This window comes from Phaseolus vulgaris, chromosome 5, assembly GCF_051622355.1.
Source record: "Phaseolus vulgaris cultivar YP4 chromosome 5, ASM5162235v1, whole genome shotgun sequence".
In the NCBI taxonomy this organism is placed as follows: Eukaryota; Viridiplantae; Streptophyta; class Magnoliopsida; order Fabales; family Fabaceae; genus Phaseolus; species Phaseolus vulgaris.
Genome location: NC_143502.1, coordinates 31,781,748 through 31,807,001, shown reverse-complemented (window position 1 = coordinate 31,807,001; position 25,254 = coordinate 31,781,748). Strand labels below are relative to the sequence as shown.

At 35.0% G+C, this 25,254-nt stretch overlaps 3 protein-coding genes across 3 annotated transcripts; 1 reads left to right on the top strand and 2 right to left on the bottom strand.

Moving 5' to 3' along the window:
- Positions 1-7,453: 7,453 nt before the first annotated feature.
- Positions 7,454-9,201, top strand: LOC137835402 (adenylate-forming reductase 06235). Its single transcript, XM_068643886.2, has one exon. The coding sequence runs from the start codon at positions 7,454-7,456 to the stop codon at positions 9,089-9,091; it is 1,638 nt and encodes a 545-aa protein (XP_068499987.1). The 3' UTR covers positions 9,092-9,201.
- A 413-nt stretch (positions 9,202-9,614) lies between these two features.
- Positions 9,615-11,950, bottom strand: LOC137835403 (late embryogenesis abundant domain-containing protein / LEA domain-containing protein). The gene is made up of 2 exons (XM_068643887.2): positions 10,516-11,950; positions 9,615-10,114 (listed from the first exon to the last, which is right to left on the bottom strand). The coding sequence occupies exons 1-2, from the start codon at positions 11,779-11,781 to the stop codon at positions 9,794-9,796; spliced, it is 1,587 nt and encodes a 528-aa protein (XP_068499988.1). The 5' UTR covers positions 11,782-11,950; the 3' UTR covers positions 9,615-9,793.
- Positions 11,951-21,300: 9,350 nt separating this feature from the next.
- On the bottom strand, positions 21,301-24,816 carry LOC137835406 (protein trichome birefringence-like 39). Its single transcript, XM_068643903.2, has 5 exons — positions 24,482-24,816; positions 24,210-24,381; positions 22,308-22,483; positions 22,055-22,213; positions 21,301-21,849 (listed from the first exon to the last, which is right to left on the bottom strand). Exons 1-5 carry the CDS (start codon positions 24,787-24,789, stop codon positions 21,561-21,563), a joined length of 1,104 nt encoding a protein of 367 aa, XP_068500004.1. The 5' UTR covers positions 24,790-24,816; the 3' UTR covers positions 21,301-21,560.
- Positions 24,817-25,254: the final 438 nt, after the last annotated feature.

Below are 25,254 nucleotides of genomic sequence, written 5' to 3'. Positions count from 1 at the left end.
TGTCCGCTAGTCTTACCTTTCCAAAGTCTCCAATAACTAGATTCTGCAATGCTTCAGAATCCATGACCCAGGAATCCACACTGCTCTCCGCGCAACAGACTAAGAGGTCCTCGTCCGCGGAATCTTCTGCAATGCTGACTTGTTTATCATTTGGGCATTGATTCCTGAAATGCTCCACCTCCTTGCAGTTCCAACATGTTACACTTGAGCAATCCCAAGTCTTTGACTGACTCCTTCCTTTGTTCTTGCTCCCACTATCTCTGATATTTCTCCTACCTCTCATGACATATAGCGATTCACTAGATAATTTCCCAGAACTCCTTCTTCGGACATCCTCGCCAAGAATGAGATCACGAATCTTCTCAAAAGTGAATCCATCAGATCCCGCTGAACTGGTAACTACTGTAACCGTTCCGGACCAACTGTCAGGCAAAGACGATAACAGTAGTAAAGCTTGAACTTCATCATCGAACTTAATGCCCACTGACATAAGTCTGGCTAAGATCGAATTCGTTTTATTGATGTGCTCAGTAACTGAACTGTCTTCCTTCATCCTTGTGTTTACCAATTCTCTAATCAGAAACACCTTGTTTGCAGCAGATGGCTTCTCGTACATGTTAGACAATGCTTCCATGATACCTTTCGCTGTCTTCTCCTTCAAAATGTTGAACGCAACATTCTTACTCAAAGAGAGTCGGATAACGGACAAAGCTTTCCGATCCAAACCTGCCCACTCTGCATTAGACATCTTTTCTGGCTTGTCATCCAAAGCCTCGTCCAAATCTTTTTGAACTGGCAATCCTCAATTTGCATTTTCCACCAACTGAAATCTATACCATCGAATTTTTCAATTCGGAACCTCCCTTCTTCTGTCATCTCAAATGACTAGACGAGATACTCGATACAACTGATTTCAGATCTTGGCAATCTTTTTTTTTTTAAATCAAGAACACAAAAATTGCACCACCCAAAATCACTCACCAACAGACCTGGTCGCAGTCCCCACTGCCCTGGCGCTCCGCACCACCACCGTTGCTGGTCACCGCTGTTGTGAAGCAGATCTGGGAAACCCTAAGCCTTAGGACGCTGCTGCAACCCCTGCAAAACCCTAGCTTTGGGATGTTGTTGCCGCCTCTGCGAAACCCTAACTCTGGGACGCTACTGCAACCGCAATTTTCACATCTCGTCGATTAATTTCTACTGATCGGATCTCTAGTGTGTAAACGAACCAAGGCTCTTGATACCGCTTGATGGGAAAAACGCACGCGGAAGCAACACACACAATCACGAATCAACTGCAGAAAAATAAACAACACAAGATTTAACGTGGTTCGGTTGCCAACTGCAACCTACATCCACACGGGCAACTATTAGGTTTACATTATATCCTGTTGCACACCAATTACAAGTACAATGATCTCTTTAAATAGAGATAAATAGAGATAATAAAGGGACATAATAATTAAGTCCACTCACTAAACATGTGTCTAGTCAGCCCAACCCAATTGGTCATGGCTTCATACCCAACCTAACAACCACCAAAGCCTAACATATTAGTAAAAAGGTGAGTTCATAAAGGATTTGAGTTAGGATTTACTTGAATTCTATTTACTTAGTAGAGTTTAACCAGTAATATATTAACAAATTAACTATTAAAAAACAGTTTTCCTACTGGTAACAATCTATTCAATTTAAATAAAATGCTTTCAATGAACTAACTATGCTTAAGATTCTGGGAAGAGAGTGTACTAATTTCCATTGAAAACAATTATTGGTGAAAATCATTGATGGGCTTACACTGAAAAACCACCCCCTTCAGCTGCAACCGAATTCTATTCTATCATTGTGGCCAGAGATGCCACAATGATAAGAATTGAACCTATAATGCTTCAACATTTGACATCACTTGGAATAAAAGATATACCTTATAATACTACATTTGTACATGTGGGTGTGCTCAAAAGATTGTGTATATCTGCTTTAATCAATAGTTAATGAAATGTTCAGACTTGGTTCCGTATAAACATAATCAAATCAACAGCAATATCAGAAGGAGATTACATAGTTGAATGCATGAGAGATTCTGAATCCCCTTGTTGGATTACTCTTATCTGTAATGTGATAATGAAACTTCACTAAACCCCTCACATTCTCCTGTGTTTCCCACAGTTATCATGTCTCTGTCAATGTCAGTGCATTGCACAGCTCCTTGAAATTCATGTGTTCCTTCTCTCGCAATTGTCAAAACACCATTCTAGGTTCTTCATCCTCTTGCTTTCATATACCTCTATAATACTATAAACAGTTTTTTCTTTGCACAAAATATGAATAGGAAATTATCCAAATAATGATTAGGAGTATAAAGTTGTCTTACGTTAAAATGAGAATGTGCACAAGAAAATTGTACAATTTTACACTTGGAAAAGGAGAAGAATATATTGAGAACTAAGTGTGAATAAAAAATCTCACATTACATTTAACAAAAAAAGTTGAAAGTGGTAAAAATTCTTCTACGAGATTAGAATACTCCACAGTAACAAATGTATCAGTGTTATATAGGCGTCAGACACTGATATATCTGGATACGTATTCTAGAAGTATTTGATTTTTTATATATACTTTTAAAAATACAAAATACGACTGATATACGACTATGATAATGTTTTCTAAGAATTCAATTCTTATCTTTAAAATATTTTGTATGAACTAAATCAAATTCATGAAAATTTATGCACCATTTTCTCCTCTTTGTTGTTATTATTCCTCAAGAGCTTACCTAAACCTACACGTACTCTTAATTTGTCAAGAATATTGATTTTATTCAATATTTGTTATTTTTAATATACGGTTAGCTAGATTGAAATGTAGGAATATTATTAAATCAAATCAGAATATGAATTACTAAAAAGGAGAAATAGACTGAAAAGAGAACAAAAAGTTGCAAAAGAGTCAAGAAATTAAAAATTAGTTTCCTTAGAAATAAAAAGTAATATAGGCAACAACTAAAAAACGATTAAAGACGTAGGTTCAGAGGAATCAAGTTAAAGAAAGAAAAAATGACCCTAAATGACCTTCAAAACATAGCTTTACATAGGATGTTGAATACTATGTTGTTAGCAATTTTTCTTTAAAAATGGTTTGGTGAAATTGAAGATTACAACATTGTCAATCTTGCAACGCGCTAACTAGGTTAATAAAAGCCAAGCTTATAATTTAGACAAACTCAAAAAAAATTCAGATTCCTTGCTTTCATATATATGAATGTCAAGAACAATTTTCATTCTTATAATTCACTATTTTCCTCAACTCTAAAGAGCAAGATACCAGTTGTTTAGATGTATAGTATGTATGATTAGAGGAGAGTTAAAATAAAATATTGTTGAGTTAGAACTTAAATGTAAGATCAATGGGCTAACTACCAAATTAACTTTGTGTGGTATAAAAATCTATTTTTCTATTTACTAACAAAGGAGATAAAATCTCAAAATTAAATCTATATTTAAATATTTTGGAATTCAACAAATAATATGAATAATTTTAATGTATTAAGAAATTAAGAAATTTAAGAATTTAAGAAATGACCTTTAAACCTACCTCATCAACCTTATAAAACCAACTTATAAGGTGAGGTTTGCATTCACTTATATACTATGATTTATTTATTTATTTATAATTGATGTGGAATCTCCAACACACCATCCTCATGCCGATACCCTCTAACTCGTACGTAGAACTATATATTTATAGGTGATCCGATAACGGTCTAGTAGCAAATGACCTAATAAGTCCAACAAACTTTCGTTAGAATATACTCTAAATAACTCTAATAACAAGTGACCTAACTTAACATTATAAAATCGACTTATAATTAATATACTATGATATATTTTTGTTAGAGTTTTTTTTCTTACCTTTTGTGGTGTCGTAAAGAATTATAATAATTCTCTAATTATTGTGACAATCATCCTTAAATTTATCAAATCTTATTTATGATGTTTTCTTTTTCCATATTTCTTTCTTTTGTTTTCACATACCAACCTCTAACTCTTAAATTTCAAATTTAGTTTCAATTATATTTGGAATAATATCATTGATATTCAGAATTAGATTCGAGTTGTACGTTAATTGTATATACTATTTATTGTGGTATTGTTTATCTTGTTATTACTTGCCATATTGCTATTCACAACTTATTTTTCATTGTGTTATTGCTCATTATGTATTGTTCATCACACCTATTTTTCATTTTAACATAATTTTTATTTATTTTTATTGTTATGCATTCACATTCTTTTGTGTTTAAGTTTATAATCTTCTAACCATGAAAAATTCTTACAAGTAAAAATATTCGGTGATTATGCAATTTTAAAAAGTTGAATATTAATTTATATATATAAAGTTGTTTTTTAAATAGTAAACAATACCCCATAAACCATCTACCTATTAGCACATTGCAAAAATATTTTAAAGAATTTATTAATCTCTATTATTCAACCTTCTTCTAGAGTTTATTTTTTAATTTGTTGTTGTGAACTATATGAATTTTTTTTAGTAACTTGCTTGTGAAGTTTGGTATAGTTCTTGATGAGTTCTGTAATGTAAGGGAGACGAATCTTAGAGGAAAAACAACGTAAGCTACATGCAATCTCTAAAAGGCAAAGAAAAAAAAAGGAAATTGAATAAGGATATAAAGAAAATAAACAAAATTTAACAAGGAGATGAAAAAAAGAAAGGAAAAGATTACGAATAGATATTTACCATTTTAGAAAAAAACGTTTTAATTGGAAGCTCACACATTAGTCTTGAGATAAGCAATGGAACCCTTGATTCTATACTCAACATATGAGCTCTCCAAGAAATAAGAGGAATTAGTCTCTTCATAAAATTCCCTTAAATTTTTATATTATCAAAGTTGTGATCGAGTGCATATAAGCTCTTTTTATATAGAGAGGTTTGAGTGGGAGAAGAAATGGTCAAACACTGTTTTTTCCCCACTCTTATATCCAAATAAAACCAAATACTAAACTACTAAAATAATAGCCAAGTAAAGTATATGTTATCCTTGTATCCAAACAAAGTTTATTATATCAACTATTTCTTTATTTCTAAACTCTTGAGAACATCCTCCTCTTTATTTTTCTATCTATCATCATATTACATCTTTTATAAATTTTGTGTGTTAATAAAGTATAAAAAAAATCAACCTAAATGGGATATGATTTCTCCTTAAGACGAATGTGACTTAAGTTGATAAAAAGAGTTTTATATAAGCATAGTCATAATCAACATAATATATGATTCTTTAAACAAGTGAAGTAAAAGTGAAAATACAACATCAATTAAGATAACAACTAATATATGTGTTTTCTTTCTATATGTGTCTGATAAATGTAACAAAAAATTATATTAATTATCCAATTGCTCGACTTTCTTCTTAATTTTGAAATTTTTAATTTATATTCTTTAAATGTGAAATTAAGTAATTTATAAGAGTTTATATATTTTTTTTATTAAATTCAATTCATCATCGCAACATAAAATTATATTAATTATCATATTGCTTGACTTTACTTTTGTCTTAACTTTGAATTTTTTAATTTATATGTGAAATTAAGTAATTTATATTTTTTTTATTAAATTCAATTTATCATCATTAACATGTATTATAAAATAGAACAAATATGAATAAAATAGTAAAAGAGAAAAAAAATACGAGAATGAATATCTCTTTTATTATTCCAGTTTATCTTTATTTTAATAAAAAATATTTTTAGTATATTAAAAATGATTAAGTATAAATAAGATATAAATACATTAATAAGTGAAAAATAAAAGTTTAACTTCTCAAAATTAAGTTTTAATTAATTTTTCATTTGGATTGTTGGACAAAGATTAATGGGTATTTTAATTAGTAAAATAAATTAAATTGGGTCAAACCTAATAACATAAAAAAAAATTCAACCAACATAGAAGAAGACAAACTATTCTTGTACCTCATGCTTCCTCCTACACCTTCATATTCTTTTTAGTTCTAAAAGTATCTTTCTAAGTATGGTGAAAATTTTTAAGTATGACTTTCTAAGTATGGTGAAAAATGTGTTGAAGGAAAGTTTGGTGACTTTGGTGAAAGTTGAAGAAAAGTTTTATAATATTTTTATTAATAACGAATGTATTTTCATTTTTTTTACTTTTTTAAAGTTACATAACCCAGAAAAAAATAATTCAATATAGACATAAAAATGAATTAAAAAAAAAATAAAAATTTATTTTCACATTAGAGAATGTAAAATATAACAAATTTTTTTGTTAATCTTCTGATAACACTCACATGATGGAATTCCTCTATCAAATACTAGAACTGCAGAAAAATAGAAATATTACTGCTAGAAATGAAGTATGCTAGAGGAAAAAAGAGATATATGTGAATGCAACTGAAGTTATTTTTAAAAAAAAGTGTGAAGTTATAATTAAAGATTTTTTAACTTTTTACAAATTAATATGGAGTTGCATGGATATAGAAGAAGAATTTGCCATAAGAGTAACAACAAATTTATTCCTCGTGTTTCACGAACATCCCCAAAAAGCTATTAGTCTGTCATTTTCGACAAACTGATGATTGAGGCTCATTAATGTTTGTAAATTAGATTCCGCTCGTTTGTTTCATTTGTCGGAAAAATGTTATAATGTAAACTACAAGAATTTGTGTCACTTATGGTTATGGCCAACATTAATGCTACGTTCGTAGGACCTCACCAACAATATCAAAGAGATTTGGTGGGTATATCAGCACATTCGAACGTGCACTGAATGTGCCTATTGTTTATTTTGTCAGAATACACTGTGTACTAATTGAAGAGCTTATCATGTTTGAACAAGCAGTAATATAACGAAATTAATCTGAATAGCAAGTGTTAAATAATCATACTTCTGCTAATTAATCAGCATTCTCTCATTTTATTAATATTTGCCTTGATATTCCAAAAGATTACTATACTATAAATAACTAACCAAGAGTTCTAGCCACACACTCCTTCCTATAACAATAATTATCATCATATCTATTTCGTTAACCATTGACCTTAGGATAATAGTTAAATGCTATGGCATGAATGATTACAAAAGATTGAATTTTGAGATCACATGATAACATTTTCCATTTCAAATTAATCTTAACTCTACATTATAGCTTTTATTATAGTATACATGAGCTGATAAAAAATAAAAAAAATAGTATACATGAGAATTTCACCCTCCTTAATTTAATATTTTCTATAATTAAGAGAATTTCACGTAAGTGTTTTAAGAGGTTTTAGCATACATTATAAGCCTTCCTTATCTAAGAGCTAACATGCAACCCTCTTAAGAAATTCCATCACTTATTGCTGCAATGGATTATGATATTATCTATTTATCATTGCTAGACTCAACCCAATAGCTTATCAATTCATAAGCAATGGAAAGCACAGAGATAAAGATAGCCAGGTTTTCAAGTTGTCGTGGGGTAGCATTTGAAATCAATCCTAATAGAAGCAACCCCTTTGCAATTGTATCACCAACAAAGCAGGAACAAATTGGAACTTGGCTTTGGCTTCCATGGACTCGAACCAATTCATTCAAAGTTCTTCCTCAACCTCATACAATTAGTCCAACTCGGAGCAGGGCCAGCAGCCACTTCTGTGACATCGACATTGATGATAGTGATTTTGAGGTAGAGTTCATAGCTGAACTTCAAGATATAGAAAAATCTGATAAAGCTAATGGTGTTAAGGTGCAAAAGCTAGTTTCCAGAACTGATCCACCAAAGAGGTCAAGGCTGTCCATAATTCTGCTAGATCAAGAGTTCACATTCTACAAAGGGCTATTTATGGTTTGCGTGGCCTTGAATGTGGTGGCGTTGGCTCTTTCAGCAGTAGGGTATTTCCCTTACGCCAAGACAAGAGCTACACTGTTCTCTATTGGGAACATTCTAGCTCTAACACTGTGTAGAAGTGAGGCATTTTTGAGAGTTGTTTTCTGGTTGGTTGTGAAGACCATTGGGAGGCCTTGTGTTTCTCTTAGAATCAAAACTGCCACCACTTCATTCCTTCAAAGTGTTGGAGGAATCCATAGTGGTTGTGGGGTTTCTTCTATAGCCTGGATTGTTTATTCCCTAGTTCTTACTTTGAAAAACAAAGACAAAACTTCCCCAGAGATTATAGGGGTTGCTTTCATCATCCTCTCACTCATTCTATTCTCTTCCCTAGCAGCTTTTCCTCTTGTCCGCCACCTTCATCACAATGTTTTTGAGAGAATCCACCGTTTTGCTGGATGGATGGCTCTCGTCTTTCTCTGGCTATTCATTCTTCTCTCCATAAGCTATGAATCTAGCTCACAAACTTATGACTTGACCATGTCTAAGGTGGTCAAGAAGCAAGAGTTCTGGTTCACTTTAGCTATCACAATTCTCATTCTCATTCCTTGGCTGAGTGTTAGAAGGAAACAAGTTTGTGTGTCAGCTCCATCGAGCCACGCCTCAATCATCAGGTTCGAAGGGGGTGTTAAAGCAGGTTTACTAGGGAGAGTAAGTCCGTCGCCCTTGTCAGAATGGCATGCCTTTGGGATCATATCTGATGGAAAGAAAGAGCACATGATGCTTGCTGGTGCAGTTGGTGACTTTACCAAGTCCTTGATTAGTGCCCCACCAAAGCATCTTTGGGTCCGCACCATGCATTTTGCAGGCTTGCCTTACCTAGTGAATTTGTATCAAAGGGTGTTGTTGGTTGCCACAGGGTCAGGGATTTGTGTGTTCTTGTCATTTCTTTTGCAGCCTAGTAAAGCTAATGTGTGCTTAATTTGGGTGGCCAAGGATATTGAATTGAACTTTGGAAAGGAGATAAGAGAATTGGTCAACAAATACCCGAAAGAGAAAGTTATGGTGCATGACACAGCAATTTCTGGTCGTCCCAATGTAGCTGAGATAAGCGTGAATGCAGCCATTAGGTGGAATGTTGAAGTTGTTATCGTCACAAGCAACCCTGAAGGCAGTAGAGACGTCCTTAGGGCATGCAAGAGGGCTAACATCCCTGCCTTTGGCCCCATTTGGGACTCTTGAAAGGCTCAAAAATATGGTGAAAGGCAAGTATTCATTAGTTCTCTGTTTCACTTGAACAGGGTATCAACTAATAATTATTCATGTTCATAAACACGAACTTGTACATTACTCTGAATTCCTTCCATCTGCTTGCTTTAAAATAAGATAAATTTCCATTGATGGTAACCATGAAAACTCTTTTATAAAGTATTAGTTGCATGTCAAATTAATGCTACACCATCACCATATAAAGTTCTTTAGAGATGATGGATTCGTATGTTGATTGACAGATATTCACCTCAATTAATTTGTATCCAATCATGTTTTAACATTAAAAATTGTTTTAACCGCCATCACTCGTGCAAGTTCCCAACCACAGCAAAGAAGTTTAATTGATATCCGATGGTAGCTTGTAAAATATGTTTAAACCAAGGATGAATGATATTTGGAGAACACAATTAGTAATTTTGTAGCACCTTATTTTGCATGCTTAGGAAGCCACACGCATTGTTTACGACCAGACACATATTTTAACAGTTCTTGGTAATCTAAAAAAAGGAGATTCTTATTTAGTCACAAAAACCCAAAACATGAAAATTACAGAAACTAAGTATGGCATAAAACTAAACCTTAAAACACAAGGGCTCACGTAGACTCAACTCAACTCTCTTTCACCCTCTCCACCAACACTCCACCGGCTCCTCCTGACACCTCGCTTCCTCCCTAGGTGATGTTATCAGTGATGTTGGCATCACCCAACTTCTCACTAACGCTTTTCAATGTTTGACCACTCATACCCTTTCCTTGTTCATGCCCTCCACTTCTCTCATTCCCGCTTTCTTCTTCGGTCCCTTCTCCTGATCCCATAAGATTCACAAATGGTTTCTTCACTTTCGCCCCAACATTGCTCACGGTTTCGCCTATTGCTGTCAACGGAGCGCTTCCACTTCCCTCCTGCTGAGAGCTTTCCCCACCTGTCTTCGGTTTTTCGGCATGCTGGCTCACAGTTTCGCCAATTCCTTCCGATTGCGTCTCTTCAGCTATCTAAATCAAAGTGCCAATTCTCAGTTTATAGTCTTCCAAAAGGCTAATTGAAACACATTTTTCTTACACTCCTACTTCAACAAGTACACAAAACAAACACAACCCCTCAATTCCAGAAGTTGAATACTAATAACTTGTACTTGATCATGTATCTTGGTTCTACATTCCGATTCATGAGGTGTGCAAAGTTCATCTGTCTATCTGGTAGGAATACCAGATTAGAAACAGTATTACAAACATCTAAAACTCTTTGTCAAATTTTGTCCATAACCAAAATTGTACCAATTCTGATTAGAAAATAGTACTACTAAAGTAAAATAGCTAACACGGATGATTGAAGTAAGAAACTAATTTTGATTTAATGAGAATATGACAAATAAGAGTGATTATATTAAATGAACCTGAGATTGAGATGCTCTTTTGGCCTCCAATTCCCTCTGCGCTTCTTCTTTCTTTCTTGCAGTGTATCCCTTAGCAGACTCACCAGCTGAAGCAGCCAAACCTTTGACAGCACCTACCGACATTGAAGCAAGTTCAGCGGCCTTTTGTCCCGCATACCCCGCCGCCCCCTCAACCAAATGGGCCGCGATCTTCGTCCCTTCCACCGTCTTCTCCGTCGAAAAATTGGCCGCCGTCCACCCCACCACCGTCGCCCTGTCCTTCAAATCTGCAGCCACCTTCGAAGCGTATCCGGCCGCACTCTTCCCACCTTCCACGGCAACGTCCTTCGCTTGGCCCGCTTTCTCTCCGACGTAACTCGCTGTCGTGCCACCCGCACTCTTGGCCTTCTCCGCCACTTGAAGTGTGTACCCTTTGGTCTTCTCTGCCACCGGCGCAGTTTTTTCCGAAGCGGTTTTTGCGGCGCTTGAAATGGTGTCTTTGGTTACAGCATAGCCTTGTTGACCCCTCTCAACCGCTGCGTCCTTCGCTTGTGTTGCGATTTGTGCTGTGCTGTTCAGCGTCTCACTCGCTGCTTGCTTCGTTCTCTCGTACCTCTTCTTCAGGTCGTTACAAGCGTTATCTGTGTTGGTTAAAACCTGTTCCAAAGTAGATTTTTCACTTTCACTCTCTTCTCTTGGTTTCTGAGTATTACTGTCACCTTTTTCCAACGTACAAGATATCGTCGCGGTTGCACTAGCACCTTCATTTTCAGCACCAAGTTTTCCTCCTCTTCCTTTCTCTGCCACTACTTGTCCTTCACTTTCTCTTCCTCTTTGTGTTCTTCCTTTAACCTTTCTGGTTCGTGGTTCCAGTTCTTCTCTATCCTTGTTCCCTCTTTCTCCCCCTTCAGTTTTCATTTCGAACTTCCCAACAGCACGAACACCGCCATCACCTTCTCTCCCTTCGTTTCCAACTACATTTGGCTCATGGTCCCTTACCTTCTCTTTGTGACCCTCATCATTCACTTTGTCAGATAGGGACTCTTGAGTCTCTCTGTCTCTCCCACGTCCACCAACGTCACCAGCGGCTTTCCCTGCATGCCTTTTGACCTGATCTCCACCTTGTAACGCTTGCGGAGGCTCTTTCCCACGAGTGATATCTGATTCATTAGCTTTCCCTGCAAGGTTCTCAAACTGGGTAGCCATTTTGGGAACCGTGTCCTTCTGAAGGTGAACCCGTTTCTCGGTGGTGGCGTTTTCTCTGCGAGTCAACTGTTGAGACGCCATGTTGTTGTTTGGTAAGTAGTTTTGTTGAAGTGGTGTAATGTAGCAGTAGAATGTAGATTGTGGGGCTGCGGAAGGGAATTTATGTAGTTAAAAAGAAGAAGAGGTGGAGGTGATGGGTTTGCATGGAAGAGGACATGTGCTAAAAGGTGCAGTAGGAAGTGCAACGTGTGTGATTACAAGGGAATGATTGGATAAAGATGGGGTTGGAGAGTTCCATGTTCCTGACACGTGGCAACTTAAAGAACTCGGTTAATGTATGACACGTGGCAACTTAAAGGACTCGGTTAATGTATGACACGTGGTAACTTTAATGGAGTCGGTTAGTGTAAGACACGTGGCTTTCGACTCGGGAACATTACTTGTTTATTTAGTTAGTTACTTGGGTTTCATTTGTGGAATAGAACGGGCTCAAAGCCCATCAGGTAGAATTCCAGGTCCTTTAGATGTAAATATGAAATCACTATTAAATCAAATCTATTCTTACTAAAATAAAAATATATAATATAGTAAAATAAGTATTTTGTAAAAGTAAAATCAAAATGGTTAAAAGAAAGAAAAATTTCTACCTTATATTACTCAATTATATATATATATATATATATATATATTTAAATACATTTTATAATTTTTATATAAATCTTAATTAATATTATCTAATTCTTAAAGTTTGTATTTTTTTAACTGATTCTAAGTAGCATAGTATATATTTCATTACGTTGTTTCAAGAATTTTGACACGAAAGATCGTGTCTCCTCATCTTTAACATTTATTTTTTGACATGTTCTTAGTTATTATACAATTATTATTTTGATCGACATGTTAAAAAAAAAAATATTTTGGAAGATATTACAAGTAATAATTTAAAAAATGATTTTTTTTATTAATGTTGTGGGTTTGAAACTCAAAGTGATCTTTAAAGTAAGATAGGGTGAAAAATATCTCATATAAATACCTAAAAAATATTTCTAAGTTAAAAAAGTTATGTAATATGGACTTTGTAATAATAGGGATTTATAATATATCATATATTAATGGATAAAAACTGTTAAAACAGTTATGACAGTTCACCTTATAGTTCGACATCACGTTACTCAAAGTTCGACCTCAACTATCAAGTAACTGTCAAGTCATCTTAATGATAGGGCACACGTAGGGAAGAACGTGGCCTAAACGGTTACAACAAAGTAGCCACTTAATTGGTCTCTACTTAAGCCCTTGAGTCTATAAATACCTCAATCCTCTCAAGAAGTAGCTCTTATCTTATTTCATTACTCAACTACAAAATTATTTGTATTCTTACTAACTTGATCGTTGGAGAATTTTCTGCAGGTGTATCACCACTCGGTGGAACAACTCGGAGATTCCTATAATATTCACATACACCTCGGAAGAAGGACAACTTATCCACAATAAGAACAAACTTTAAAGGTTGTAAATTGATGGGAAAAATTATTTTACTTAAGAAATTATCAAATCGTTTAAGTACTTAAGAAAAATAGTATAAAACCAAAAAAGAAAAAAGAAAAAAAAATGAGGGAACTAGACAAAACCCATGAGAAGAAAAACAAAAAACAAAGAAACTCTCAATAGTAACCTAAGGAAGTACATTGTGAGTTTATGATACAAACCGACAAATAACTAAGGACACAACAAGCATTTCCCAAAAGGGTCAATCATCTCAAAAGATATAAAGTCAGGCCCCACCAAGCCTCAAGAAAGAATCAGCAAAAGAAGAATAAGCTATAAACTCGAATATCAGAAGTTATTCCTTTTGGTCTTCTTAAAATATAGAATATGTTTGTAAATAATTTGGGCTCACTTAGGGGTCCAAATAGCAAAGATAGGCTAAAATAAGGTGGCTTTAGCATAATAGGGAGTGGAATTATCATTTTAGCTTGTTCTTAGCCCTTTAGGAAGACAATTTGACCTAGTTTTTAGAAGGACAAGCCTAGGGTGTGGGTTTGACTTAGTCAAACCCTAAGGCTGCCAATTTTTTCCCTTTTCCTATCCTACCCCTCTTGCTTGTTTTCCAAGACTCCTTCACCAATAAATAGGAGGCCTACCCATTGTATTTTCAAAGTTGAATTTTGAGAAGTAAAGAAACTATACACAATTTGTGAGAGCTTATAGTGAGGCTTGTTTCCTCTTTACATGGTCTTATCTTGAGGAGTGTGAGACTCTCAAGTGGCGGCTCTTCCACTCATCTTGGTGGCCTCCACACCCCAAGTGGTGTGATCATTCTCACCACCCCTTCCTTAAGTTCCTTCTTCCATTTTCCCTTCCAGTTTTCCATTCCATTTATTCTCTTGAATTTTATATTTGTCCTTGAATTGTGTTCTTGGGTTTTGGCTCATTTATTGAGTATGCATCATCATTTGGTTTGGCGATGACCACCATTGATGCTTACCATATTCCCATTTCATTTCTCATTTCTACAATTGCATTCCATATTCACCATATCTTGTTTTTCCATCTTTGTCTTTGTGAAGTGAACCTTCACACTTACTTAACCATTTGGTTAAGTTCGTGTCCACTGGGAATCTTCCTTAGGTCCTCACCATTAATTGCTAAAATTCTAATTTAAAGTAAAAGTGTCACCATAAATGAAAACATCTAAAATCAATTCACATCAGTTTAAAACAAAATCCTATGATATTGATGCACATCACTACCATTACTTTTTCTTTGGTTGAAGGTCATCTTATTGGCTTTCACTCTAGTTTTAAGATGACATTTCAGTCTCTTGAAAATTTGAATTGGTTCATCGTCTTCACTTTATGATTCTTCCTTATTCATCTTTTCAACCTAGAACTTAAAGACCAAGTTGGTTCCTTTTAAGAAAATATCACCTAAGATAGATTCAACAATATTCACTGCCAAGATAACCAAAGAGGACTCTTGAACCTTTTATTCATTACTTGGAAGAGATTAAAAACAATTTTACAAGACTAAGTATTAAGAAACAAATTTAGAAGTAACTCATTTGACAACAACAAATTTAGAATTTGTTGCATTAGTTGTAGAGTTGAGATACGATACCATTTAAGTACACATATTAGAAAAATTTACTCTTTATAAAGGTTTTAATTCTAGATTTTAGTCATTCATAACTAGAATTTTGATTTTTAGTGAAAAATAATTAAGACATAGGATTTTTTTTTTAATTTTAGATATAGTAAATAATTGAAATATATATTGATATCAAAATATTTACTCATAATATTGCTTTTATATCTAACAAAGGTCGTAAATGGATGATAAAAATAATAAAGTTAGCAGTTATAAATTGATCATTTATGTTAACTGAACTTAGTATGTAAATATTTGAAAATGTACATCAAGGAATGATCTATATGAACGAGTTATTGTGATAATGAAAATTCATGTTTTGTTTTAAGGTTTTTATGAATTACAATAATATGATTTCTTGTAATTTATCTAATATACTTATGAATTACTTATGTGTTATGAAAATTTTAAGTAGTAGTTTAATAATGTATTTGTATAGACAAAGTGGGCCTAGATAGTACTTGAAATTGGATGCACAATTGTTGATGTGTCGGTTGCCTCCTCGCTCCTTACTTCAAGTCTTCTTCTTTAATTTTTGGTACTCGGTCAGGTTTGACCTGAAAAAGGTACTCCGACGATAAGTAAGTACTATGTGTTAAGAGTGTATAGTGATAAACTGATTAAAGCGTACCTTACACCTCTGCAAGAAATTTCTTAGCAACTCCCCCGGTCATTCAAAATTTGAACGCTCAGGGGTCCATAATAATATATCTCAGAGTATCTGAGGAGGCGATCAATGCAAACTTAGTGCAAGAAGTTGAAAAAGAAGAACAACTGGTCTACTTCGTTAGCCGAGTGCTACACGAAGCCGAGATTCGTTACCAAATGATTGAAAAGGTAGTCCTGGCACTAGTGGTCATCGGACGAAGAATGCAAATGTATTTTCAAAATCATCGCATAATAGTCCAGATTGACTACCCGATTATGAAAATTCTGGCCAAGCTTGATTTGGCCGAACAAATGATTGGATGGGCAATAGAATGGTCTGAGTTTCATATTCAATATCAGTCAAGAGGGCTATTAAGTATCAAGCTTTAGCTAATTTTACAGTTGAACTTAGCCCTCGTTTGACCGAGGCTGATGATCCCCAATGGACTTTACATGTGGATGGATCATCCAATAGCAAATCATGCAGAGCAGGACTAGTGCTCGAGGGCCCGGGTGATATTCTTCTTGAGCAAGCATTGAAGTTTGATTTTAAAACATGAAATAATCAAGTTGAATACAAGGTCATTCTAGCCGACCTCAATTTAGCACATGACATGGAAGTTCAACAACTTATTTATAGAAGCGACTCTCAACTTGTGGGCAGACAACTTAAAGGAGAATTTGAAGTCAAAGAATATTTGTTAAAAAAATATTATCACCTCATTCAAAATTTGATGTCTAAATTAAAAAACGTTCAAATCGAACATATCCGCCGAGAACATAATACCAAAGCCGACATGCTTTCGTGACTAGCCACAATTAAAAAGAAAGGGCTCCATCGGGTCGGTAATCTACGTTAACCTCAAGAATCCAGTGTTAGTATGGACGAATGCATGACAATTGAGGAAAAGTGGTGAATGTGGCGCAAAACAGGAAAAGTGAGGCAACAAACCGCTCAGTTTGTCCTCATTGGATCCGACCTTTACCGATGAGCATACACTCGACCATTGCTAAAATGTATATCACAAGATCAAGCCGACTATGTCATGCGCGAAATACATGAGGGGGTTTGTGGAACTCACTTATGTTTAAGAACAATGGTTGCTAAGGTGCTAAGGGCAGGATACTACTGACCGACTATGCAAGGTGATTGCACACAATTTATTCGAAATGCTTAAAGTGCCAAGAATACAACACCCTATCTCACCAGAAGCCCAAGAACTTGGTGAAAAATGGCAGTTATTTTAGCATTAAAACAGCGGCTCTTAGACCGTTGTGTTTCAACACGTAGTCTATTCTCTTTAAGCAAAGACAACGACTATTTGACTTTCGTGTTAATGTTACACTAAAACGGTGGTTATGACCGTAACCGTCGTTTTACACCTACCCAAAACTTGTATATACAATACATGCATGAGTAGAAAATGACGATTATGGTAAAAGTCGTCATTTTATACCATCCTTCACCTCACCACAGATGGTGCACTAAAGCGGCGGTTATTACCATAATCGTCATTTTATACCCTCCCAAGAGGTATAAAATGGGGGTTTTGGTCATAACCGCCATTTTTATGGGATTTTTTTTAGTTCATTCTGCTTAATGTTATTTCCCATCTAAATTGACTTGTTCAATTAAAACCCAACCAGCCAAATACATAAATTCAGAGAATCGAATTATATATATTGATAAAAATGTATTACAAACATTAATAGCATATTCATATCTATCTATCTAATTCCTATACTATTAATTAGCTATCCTAGATTTATACAAATTAAGGAAATATATGGCCCAAGCATGTCTTACATATTCTATGGCAGGCAAAGGTAGTGGGCTCTCATCCATAAAGAACTACATTATAAAATAAGGTTCACATTAATTAGTGTTAAGATACATATATGTTAAAGAATTATAAAGAATAATTTAAATATTATTACTTGCTCCCAATCACTTTGAATACCTACTCTTACAATGATAATCATCAATTCCATAACGTAATAGCCACACTCGTAGCCTCTCAATTGTCTATTACTCTATAATTCAATAGAAATTAAAAGTTAATATTGATAAACAATGAAAAGAGAAATACAAAAAATACAAACTTCTAGTATTAACCATGTCATATTTTGATAATTTGAATTGGATCGACCTTTGAGTATGTTATATCCACGCCATGAATTGATTAATACAAAAAACCACATTAGTAGATTTTTAAGTAACATACGCAGTTAAGTTTATAATGTCATTACTGTTGAACCAAGTGTGTTCAAGCTTTGAAGAATCCAAACCCTTTGAAGGTTGATGAAAGGCTGGTTATGCTTGTTGTTGCTTAGCTGTCTTTAGATAGGATCTGGGGTAGATTAATTGTATATATCCACTCTTGATTGAATCCAAAGCATAAGCATTCTCAAACCTTTTAATTGAAAAGTGTTTTTCAAACTAAAGTGAAAAACAACCTGTTGTTTTGTCGAAACAACCGATTGTTTTATACTTAGGTGTTTTTAGAAAGGTTGAAAATTGTTTTTGATGGTTGACTTACTGTCAAACCAAAACAACCGACTGAATCATGGAAACAACCGACTGTTTGTTTTGGGACCATAACATAAAACTGTTTTGTGCTTTGACTGAGCATTAAATGTTTTTACAACTGTTTACGCTCCAGTTTTTAATGCTTTGACCAATCTTTAAATGCAATTAATAGTTTGTTAAGATTATGCAACAAACAACTTTGTTTTAATACAGAAAAACAGATTTGAGTTTTTCAACAGATTGAGCTTTTGAAAAAAAAAATTGAGAATTGCTTAGAGATTGCATTGATCAAAGAGTGTGAGATAGGATTTTCATCTTGTATTGATTTCAGATTTGTTCTGCAAGAAGTGTAATCCTTTGTATTTTGAAAGAAACTCTGTGTGTATAGCTGAGAAGTGTTGTGTGTTCTTGAGGGGATCAAGATCAACATTCTTAGTGGTGTTGTGTTGGACCAAAGGAAGTGTGTGTCTTGAGGGGATCAAAGTCACTTCTTTGGTTGTATTGTAAGTGATCTAGGGTTGATTGCTTAGTGGATTCCCCAGTGGTTTCTGGGAAGACTGGATGTAACTCTGGGTTAAGAGTGAACCAGTATAAACCTCTGTGTGCATTTTCTCTATCCTTAATCTCTTTAAATTCAGTTTTTATATTTGTGAACTGGTATAAACAACCGATTGTTTCTGCGATGGTGTTGAGCTTATTTGCTTTGGCAAACTGAATTCTGATTCAAGTATTTCTCGAAGTGATTTCATTCTAGACTTAAAAGTTTGTGAAAACCCTCTTTAAAACATTCACCCCCCTCTGTTTAAAGTCATACTTTCTAACAATTACACATCAATTATATGCTTTAGATGTGTGGATGGCTTCATGTGCAGGGAACAAAACCACACAACAGTCTTATCAACCATGGATAAGACAAGTAACTACCAATGACCCATATATCATCCATGAAAAGAGTTAGTAAATATTTAAAACATGAAATAATACTAGTTCTTCTATTTAGCCACCTAGCGATTCAATTGTTTCAATATATTTACAGACTCGGTCAATCCGAGACATGATTTCTGCAAAATACAAATGAATTAATTATCTAGTCAACATATCACATAAGTATTACATACATATTGAAATGTCACATACCGGTTACATCGGCCCACTCTAGGACGAATCATACGAAACCAAAAACTTCCGAGTAGGGAGCCTATTCAAAAGTTGATCGAGTATACAAAATATTTCTTTGTCCAGGGGAGTCACGGAGAACCTTGGCCAAGAGACGTAACGTGTCGACGTTTGGGTCAAATGGAAGTGAAATTTAGGTTTCCCTTCCGAATAAAAAAAAAGTATGGTTTTAGCGTCCGTCTCGACAAAATTTTTGAAATACCTCTCGTTGAAATGTTTGTAGGACGAGGTGAAGGGTGCGAAACGAATGCTACCCAGACGACTTGTTAGAGACAACCAACTCACAAGGGTGGTCAGTCGAGAATTATAATAAAAAAAGAAAAGATTGGGGGACGACATCAATCTCAAGGCATCACAAATTGCCCTAAAGGCTTGAAAAGCCGCCCATGAATTTGGGTGCAACTGGGTAGGAGCTATGTTGAGGATTCGAAGGACCCCCATGGTAAACTCATTGAAAGGAATGGTAACATGTAATTCGTTGAAAAGACAAACATATACAAAGAAAAAAATCTTGTGGAGCATTTTCCTAACCGTGACAAACCTGGTCGGTGTGGTTACAACTATTGGCTGCAACCACGTCTGAGGGGGAGTCAAGCTTCAAAATTGAAACTTTAGACAAAATATTGTCTAAAGCATAAGGACCCCTAAAATAAGTAGGGATGTCCAAAACGCGTGGATCAACCCACTCATAGTTAGAACCATCAAACGGTCGGCTAGCAAGGTCGACTGCTTGATCCAAACCACTTACGTCTCTCACACCGCCGAATGTAGAGTGAGTACACTCAGAAGGCGAAGAACTTAAAAGAATTCTAAAAGACCCATCAAGAGAAGTCATTACTAACCTTTTTGAATGAAAACGCGAAAGGAAGAAATTTGAATAAGACTCTGCACTCGGACAACCCTTGATAAACTCAGTAGTAGAGAAAGTGACAGTAAAAGTTGCAAGTTCATTATGCGTTTTTATTTATAAAGAAAAAATGGAGAGAGAGTGAAACACTTTCCTCTTAGCACTATTAGATCACTTTTCATCCAAGGGCATACAACACTTGACATTCGAAACGACATGGCTTCACCACCGTAAGATCTCTTTAATCAAACAATGCACGCTCTAACTACGCGTTGAAAAGATGCACGCCACGTCTCTAACAGTGCATTAAATGAGTCTCAGTCACGTCTCACCTCGGGGTACCCAAAAGTCACTTCTCGACAAAAACAAACATTCCTTGAGCCTGCGGGGCAAGTGTATTGTTCGGTACACTCGGTCTTGGCAACCGATCGACCACATTGAAATACATTTAATGCGCTTAATAAAGTAGCAATGACAATTGTGGAAACTCCCTACGAATGATGATCATGTCCCACCAAATCCGGGTAACACTCCTAAGAAATCAGCTAACACTGATTTAGTGAAGATATTGATTTATTAAAGATATTCTCCAAATATACCTCCCTATAAATTAGGGAATATCCCTAGAAATCAATCAACGGTTATATTTGATAGATTCGGTCCATCACAACAAAGATTCACAACTAAACACTATAAATAAACTCTCTACAGAGGTGTAAGGTACGCTTTAATCAGTTTTCACTATACACTTATAATAAAGAGTACTTAATTGATCGTCGGAATACCTTTTTCAGGTCAACCCCGATCGAGCACTAACTACTAAAGAAGAAGGGATTTGAAGGAAGGAGGAGGGAGCAACCAACCGACCAATACGTCAGTAATTGTACAACCATTTTCAGGTACTATCTAGACTCACTTTATCTATACAAGTAAAATTTCATAATTGTGTAATAAAAAAACATCAATTTAAAATTATGATATAATGTAATTTTATAATTGTCTCATCTCTTTATCCCATATCTATATTTGAGTAAAATATTGTTTTTTTTAGTTGTAGTTTAAGATTCTTAACGCATATATTGGAAACTCAAGTTTCCTCAAAGATAATTCAGCTTATTTCATCTTAATTTGGAAGCCTAATTTGGTTCTTCTGTTAATTTAATCTGGATAGTGATGCTAAACATTAGTTTGTAGAGGGATCAGATTCTCTTTAAGCTTCAGCAAAAGAGTAATTTCATCAAGTACCAGATTCACAACCATGCATCAGCAAGTTATTCCAAAGGAAACTTGAGTGCAAATGCTTTTCAATATTCGAAAGGGGGGTGTTTGGTACATTAAAGGCACGTTTATGCCAAAACAATATGAAAATTTACAATTTGGAGAATGAAACCCTTTTATTATCCAATTCCAAAGAAGCAGAATGCTAAATTAATATTTCCTACATTAGAAAACAATTGGTTTTCCTCTAACAAACAAAGTTTGCAAGTCGCTAGCTAGGTGCTTCTTCCTTCAGCCAAAGAGAGCAGCATGCAGAAGCACATTCCAAGTATCAGGCAGTCCTGGAAGACACCAATGGCTGCAATCAGTTGCCATAATCCCACTGTACCCTTCAGGATGCGCATCTTTCCTGTACTGTGAGAGTGTAGTCACATCCAGAAAATACACTGGCTTCTTTATCCTACTCAAAACCTTGTTCACTATCACCCAAGCCATTGGTGTCCCTGCAGGGTACTTCAAACCAAAGAATGGTTCTCTCTCACTCATGCAAGATCTTGCTGGTTGGTTCCAATCTTTCCCTCTGCTCACCACATCAAACACCCACCATGCACAATTAATAAAAACCAACACTTTAAGTTCCCATTAACACAATAAAAAACACTAGATGTCAGAAACATCCAAGTCAACAAATATAGGACCATTTTTAAGGTGGTCTTCTCTTTGATCTGTAAAATAAAAACTTGACCTTTACTGAAGCTAATCAGATTGGAGTAGAGAAAACATACTCATAATGCACAGGAGAAATTCCCAGAAAGAAGACTTTGGTCTGGGCTGGATTCACGTTGATGTTAACCCATCTAGCCCAAGTTGTCAAACCTTTGTAGAATAAAATGAAACGGTTCATGTCTTTGTACAGCTTGTTACTCTCTTGAACATAGTCCCACCTGTAATGCAGTAATACAATAAGCAATTATTTCTCAACCCTCATTAAGGGAACTGATCATGATCATGACATAATGATGTGAAAGATGATCCTACGGCTGTGAACTCCCGGTGTGGGTCCACCAATGCCACGTGTTGAAAACCAGCACGTCCATTCCTCTCCAAGCGTCACCGCTCTTGATTGAGTCAATCTTCAGAACCCTTCCAACGCTCTCACGGTCAAGGTCCACCAAGTATGCTGTGCGATACAGAAACAACTCAAGGCCATAGTCCTGACAAAAACCAATAACTACAATTAATTATAAGAACTATACAGTGAATAATTTGTCTATTTTGGTGTCTAATACTAAAGTTTGTTTACTTCCTACGAAACTTCCCTACCAAATTATCAAATCGTGTCTTTTCTTGCCTCTTGTTTCAAAATGTTAAAAGACTAAAAGGACCATGGAATAACAAAAGTTGAAGAAAAACAAAATTCTCTCCTTCTCACAAAGACACTTTTTGTAGCTAGAATTTTTTAAGGAAAAAGTCGTGCAAGCATAGGACTGCGTATGAATCAAGCCACAAGTGTCAAGTGGTCCAATTTGGAAGTGATTAAGAACGAAACTAGATATTATATAATTATATCATCTCAACTTGCAAACATTTCATAATGCATAAATTTCACGTCTTAATAATCTTGCTGTCATATTTTATTAACTGTATAATCTTTACATGCATAGAAAACATACGTATTATTATGACCCACTTCAATTTTTTTTCCCTTTTCTTCAATGAACCCATATGTATGATTATACTCGTAATGGGGTGTAAATAGCTTGATTGAAGCTCATATGTTGGCAAAAATCAAAATGTCAATCATTGCAGATGAGAAAACAGATTGTGGAAAGAAAAATGAGTTTTAGCTGAGTAAAGCTCTGTTCACAATTTAGTTATTACTAATGATGGGTGTTGGGTGCTTCAGAATTCGGAGCCGCGATTGATGACTTGATGTCACTGGAGACAGCAAAGATTTGGAGGGAAAACTAGATGTCCTACATTCATCATTGCTAATTAAGACGTTTGTTTACCAAATTTCTATATAAAGTAAGAAAGTGCTGACAATTTGGAGCACAAACTCAAACAAAGTTTTGATGGTATCTATACAAAGCAACCATACACACACAAAACACACCCACCAAAAACCAATGAATTGGTAACATTAAATGTTACACCTTTTCATATACACTTTTTACTTTAAATTACCATTCTCCTTTCAGAAAGAACAGTAAGAATAAAAGTTACTGTGATTTTAGTTTGTTCTTTAAAATAAAATAAAATAAATCTAATTTAATCATTGAATGTGTAAAACTCTTGCAATTCCATCTTATAGACCCTTTTAATAGTAAAATATAATTTTGAAAACTAATTTAGCACTAAATCAGATATCACTATATTATTAATAAGATTTTGTCAAACAGCTCAGACATTGGTATGAAAATTATGTGCACGTTCAGAAAAAAATGGGTTGAATTGAAAGGGTAACAGGTCGAGTAAAGAATAATTAAGGGAAACATTTATTATCCTTCATGTTAACAATCAAAGGTGTCCCCTGCAAAAGAAGAAAGACGCCACCAATCACGTCTCAAACTTTATTTCGGTGCTTCACAGCAACACTCAAAACAAAACCAAAGTTTTTTATTTCTCGCCGGCTCTCACACCAAATCAACCCCACTCACTCAAATCCAGTTCAAAACTTTGGGAAAATAAATCACATTTTTCAACTTTCTCAGAGAGAAAACGACGCCACTTGCATGGACACAACTCAACACCAAACACAATTCAAAAATTAGCTTAAACTATTATCTTCATTGCTTAAATAATTGTAAGTTTTAGTATGCTATTAATTCTAATGTCACTAATACACTAAAAAATCTTCTACTCAAACTTAAAATGAAGACAATAATAGCATCAATTGAATAGTTGAACTAAACTAAGAATAAGAACTAGAAAACCAACCTCAAATGTGATTTTGGAGAGAGCTTCTTGCTTTGTGAAAGTGGTTCTGGTGTTAGGTACAAAAGAGTGAATCATACAAGCCAGAGAGTTGAACTGGTTTAAGCTCAAGGAGTCACCGACAAACATAATCTTCTTGCCTCTATACTTACTCAGAAAGTCAAATGCGTTGAACCTGTTGGCAGGAACGTTAGTTTTGGCACAAGACAAGACATGAAAATGGAAAAAGGATGAAGCAGAAGATGAACTGAGAAAGTGAAGGTTCGAAGTAGGACCTTGGTAAAGGACAAGAGAAGGGTTGCCATCTATATTTCTGATACTGTGTGTCAGGGCGACCGTACTTTTGGCAGTTGAATTGTGGATCTATGAAGGGACATGTAGAAGGGTCGTAGAGAGGGTATGAAGAGTCATACACCCATTTTCCACGGAACAAGTTGCATCTTCCTGCAAGTTTTCTGCCACTGCTCAAACTGGAAACATTGGCATTGAAGTAGGGGTCAAATTCCTCAGCTTTTGTTTGGAAGAAAATTAACACAACAAAGAGACACAACCACAACAAGAGGGTTGGGAACAAGAAACCCATATTAGTTAGGGGTTTCGTTCCTTACTACTACTTTCCTTTCCCTGTTTTTTGTTGAAGGAAGGAAAAGGACGAGGAGTGCAGAAAAAGTTGTCTCAAACAAAGGCTTATATAATGTTTATTTTTGTGTTGGTTTGGGACTGAGAGAGGGAGATAGATGGGGGTTGAAGAATGTGAAAACATAGCACCTTTTTTTCTCTCCTTTCTTTTTTAGTTTGTATTATTGTATACGTGTTGTTTCATTATTTGTTTATTTAATTCAGCTGGCGGAAACACTGCAATTTTGGATTGATTCTTTAACAGTGTCATGTGGTAGGGTTGGATCTAATCCTCATCCTTGCATTCAGAATTTTTAATTATTATTTACTCAGAAAAATAATGGTCAAATTTTATCAGTAGTTTTCTGTTTCCTAGACTTTTGGAATTTAAATTTCGAATCTTTTATTATAGTTATGACTTATAACTACC

Coding starts and splice junctions, on each gene's coding strand:
- LOC137835402 (XM_068643886.2), top strand. CDS start 7,454: ATGGAAAGCACAGAGATAAAGATAGCCAGGTTTTCAAGTTGTCGTGGG.
- LOC137835403 (XM_068643887.2), bottom strand. CDS start 11,781: ATGGCGTCTCAACAGTTGACTCGCAGAGAAAACGCCACCACCGAGAAA. Junction 10,115..10,515: donor AAAGAGCATCTCAATCTCAG/GTTCATTTAATA, acceptor ACTTTGATTTAG/ATAGCTGAAGAGACGCAATC.
- LOC137835406 (XM_068643903.2), bottom strand. CDS start 24,789: ATGGGTTTCTTGTTCCCAACCCTCTTGTTGTGGTTGTGTCTCTTTGTT. Junction 22,484..24,209: donor TCTCCAAAATCACATTTGAG/GTTGGTTTTCTA, acceptor GGTTTTTGTCAG/GACTATGGCCTTGAGTTGTT. Junction 22,214..22,307: donor CACACCGGGAGTTCACAGCC/GTAGGATCATCT, acceptor ACTGCATTACAG/GTGGGACTATGTTCAAGAGA.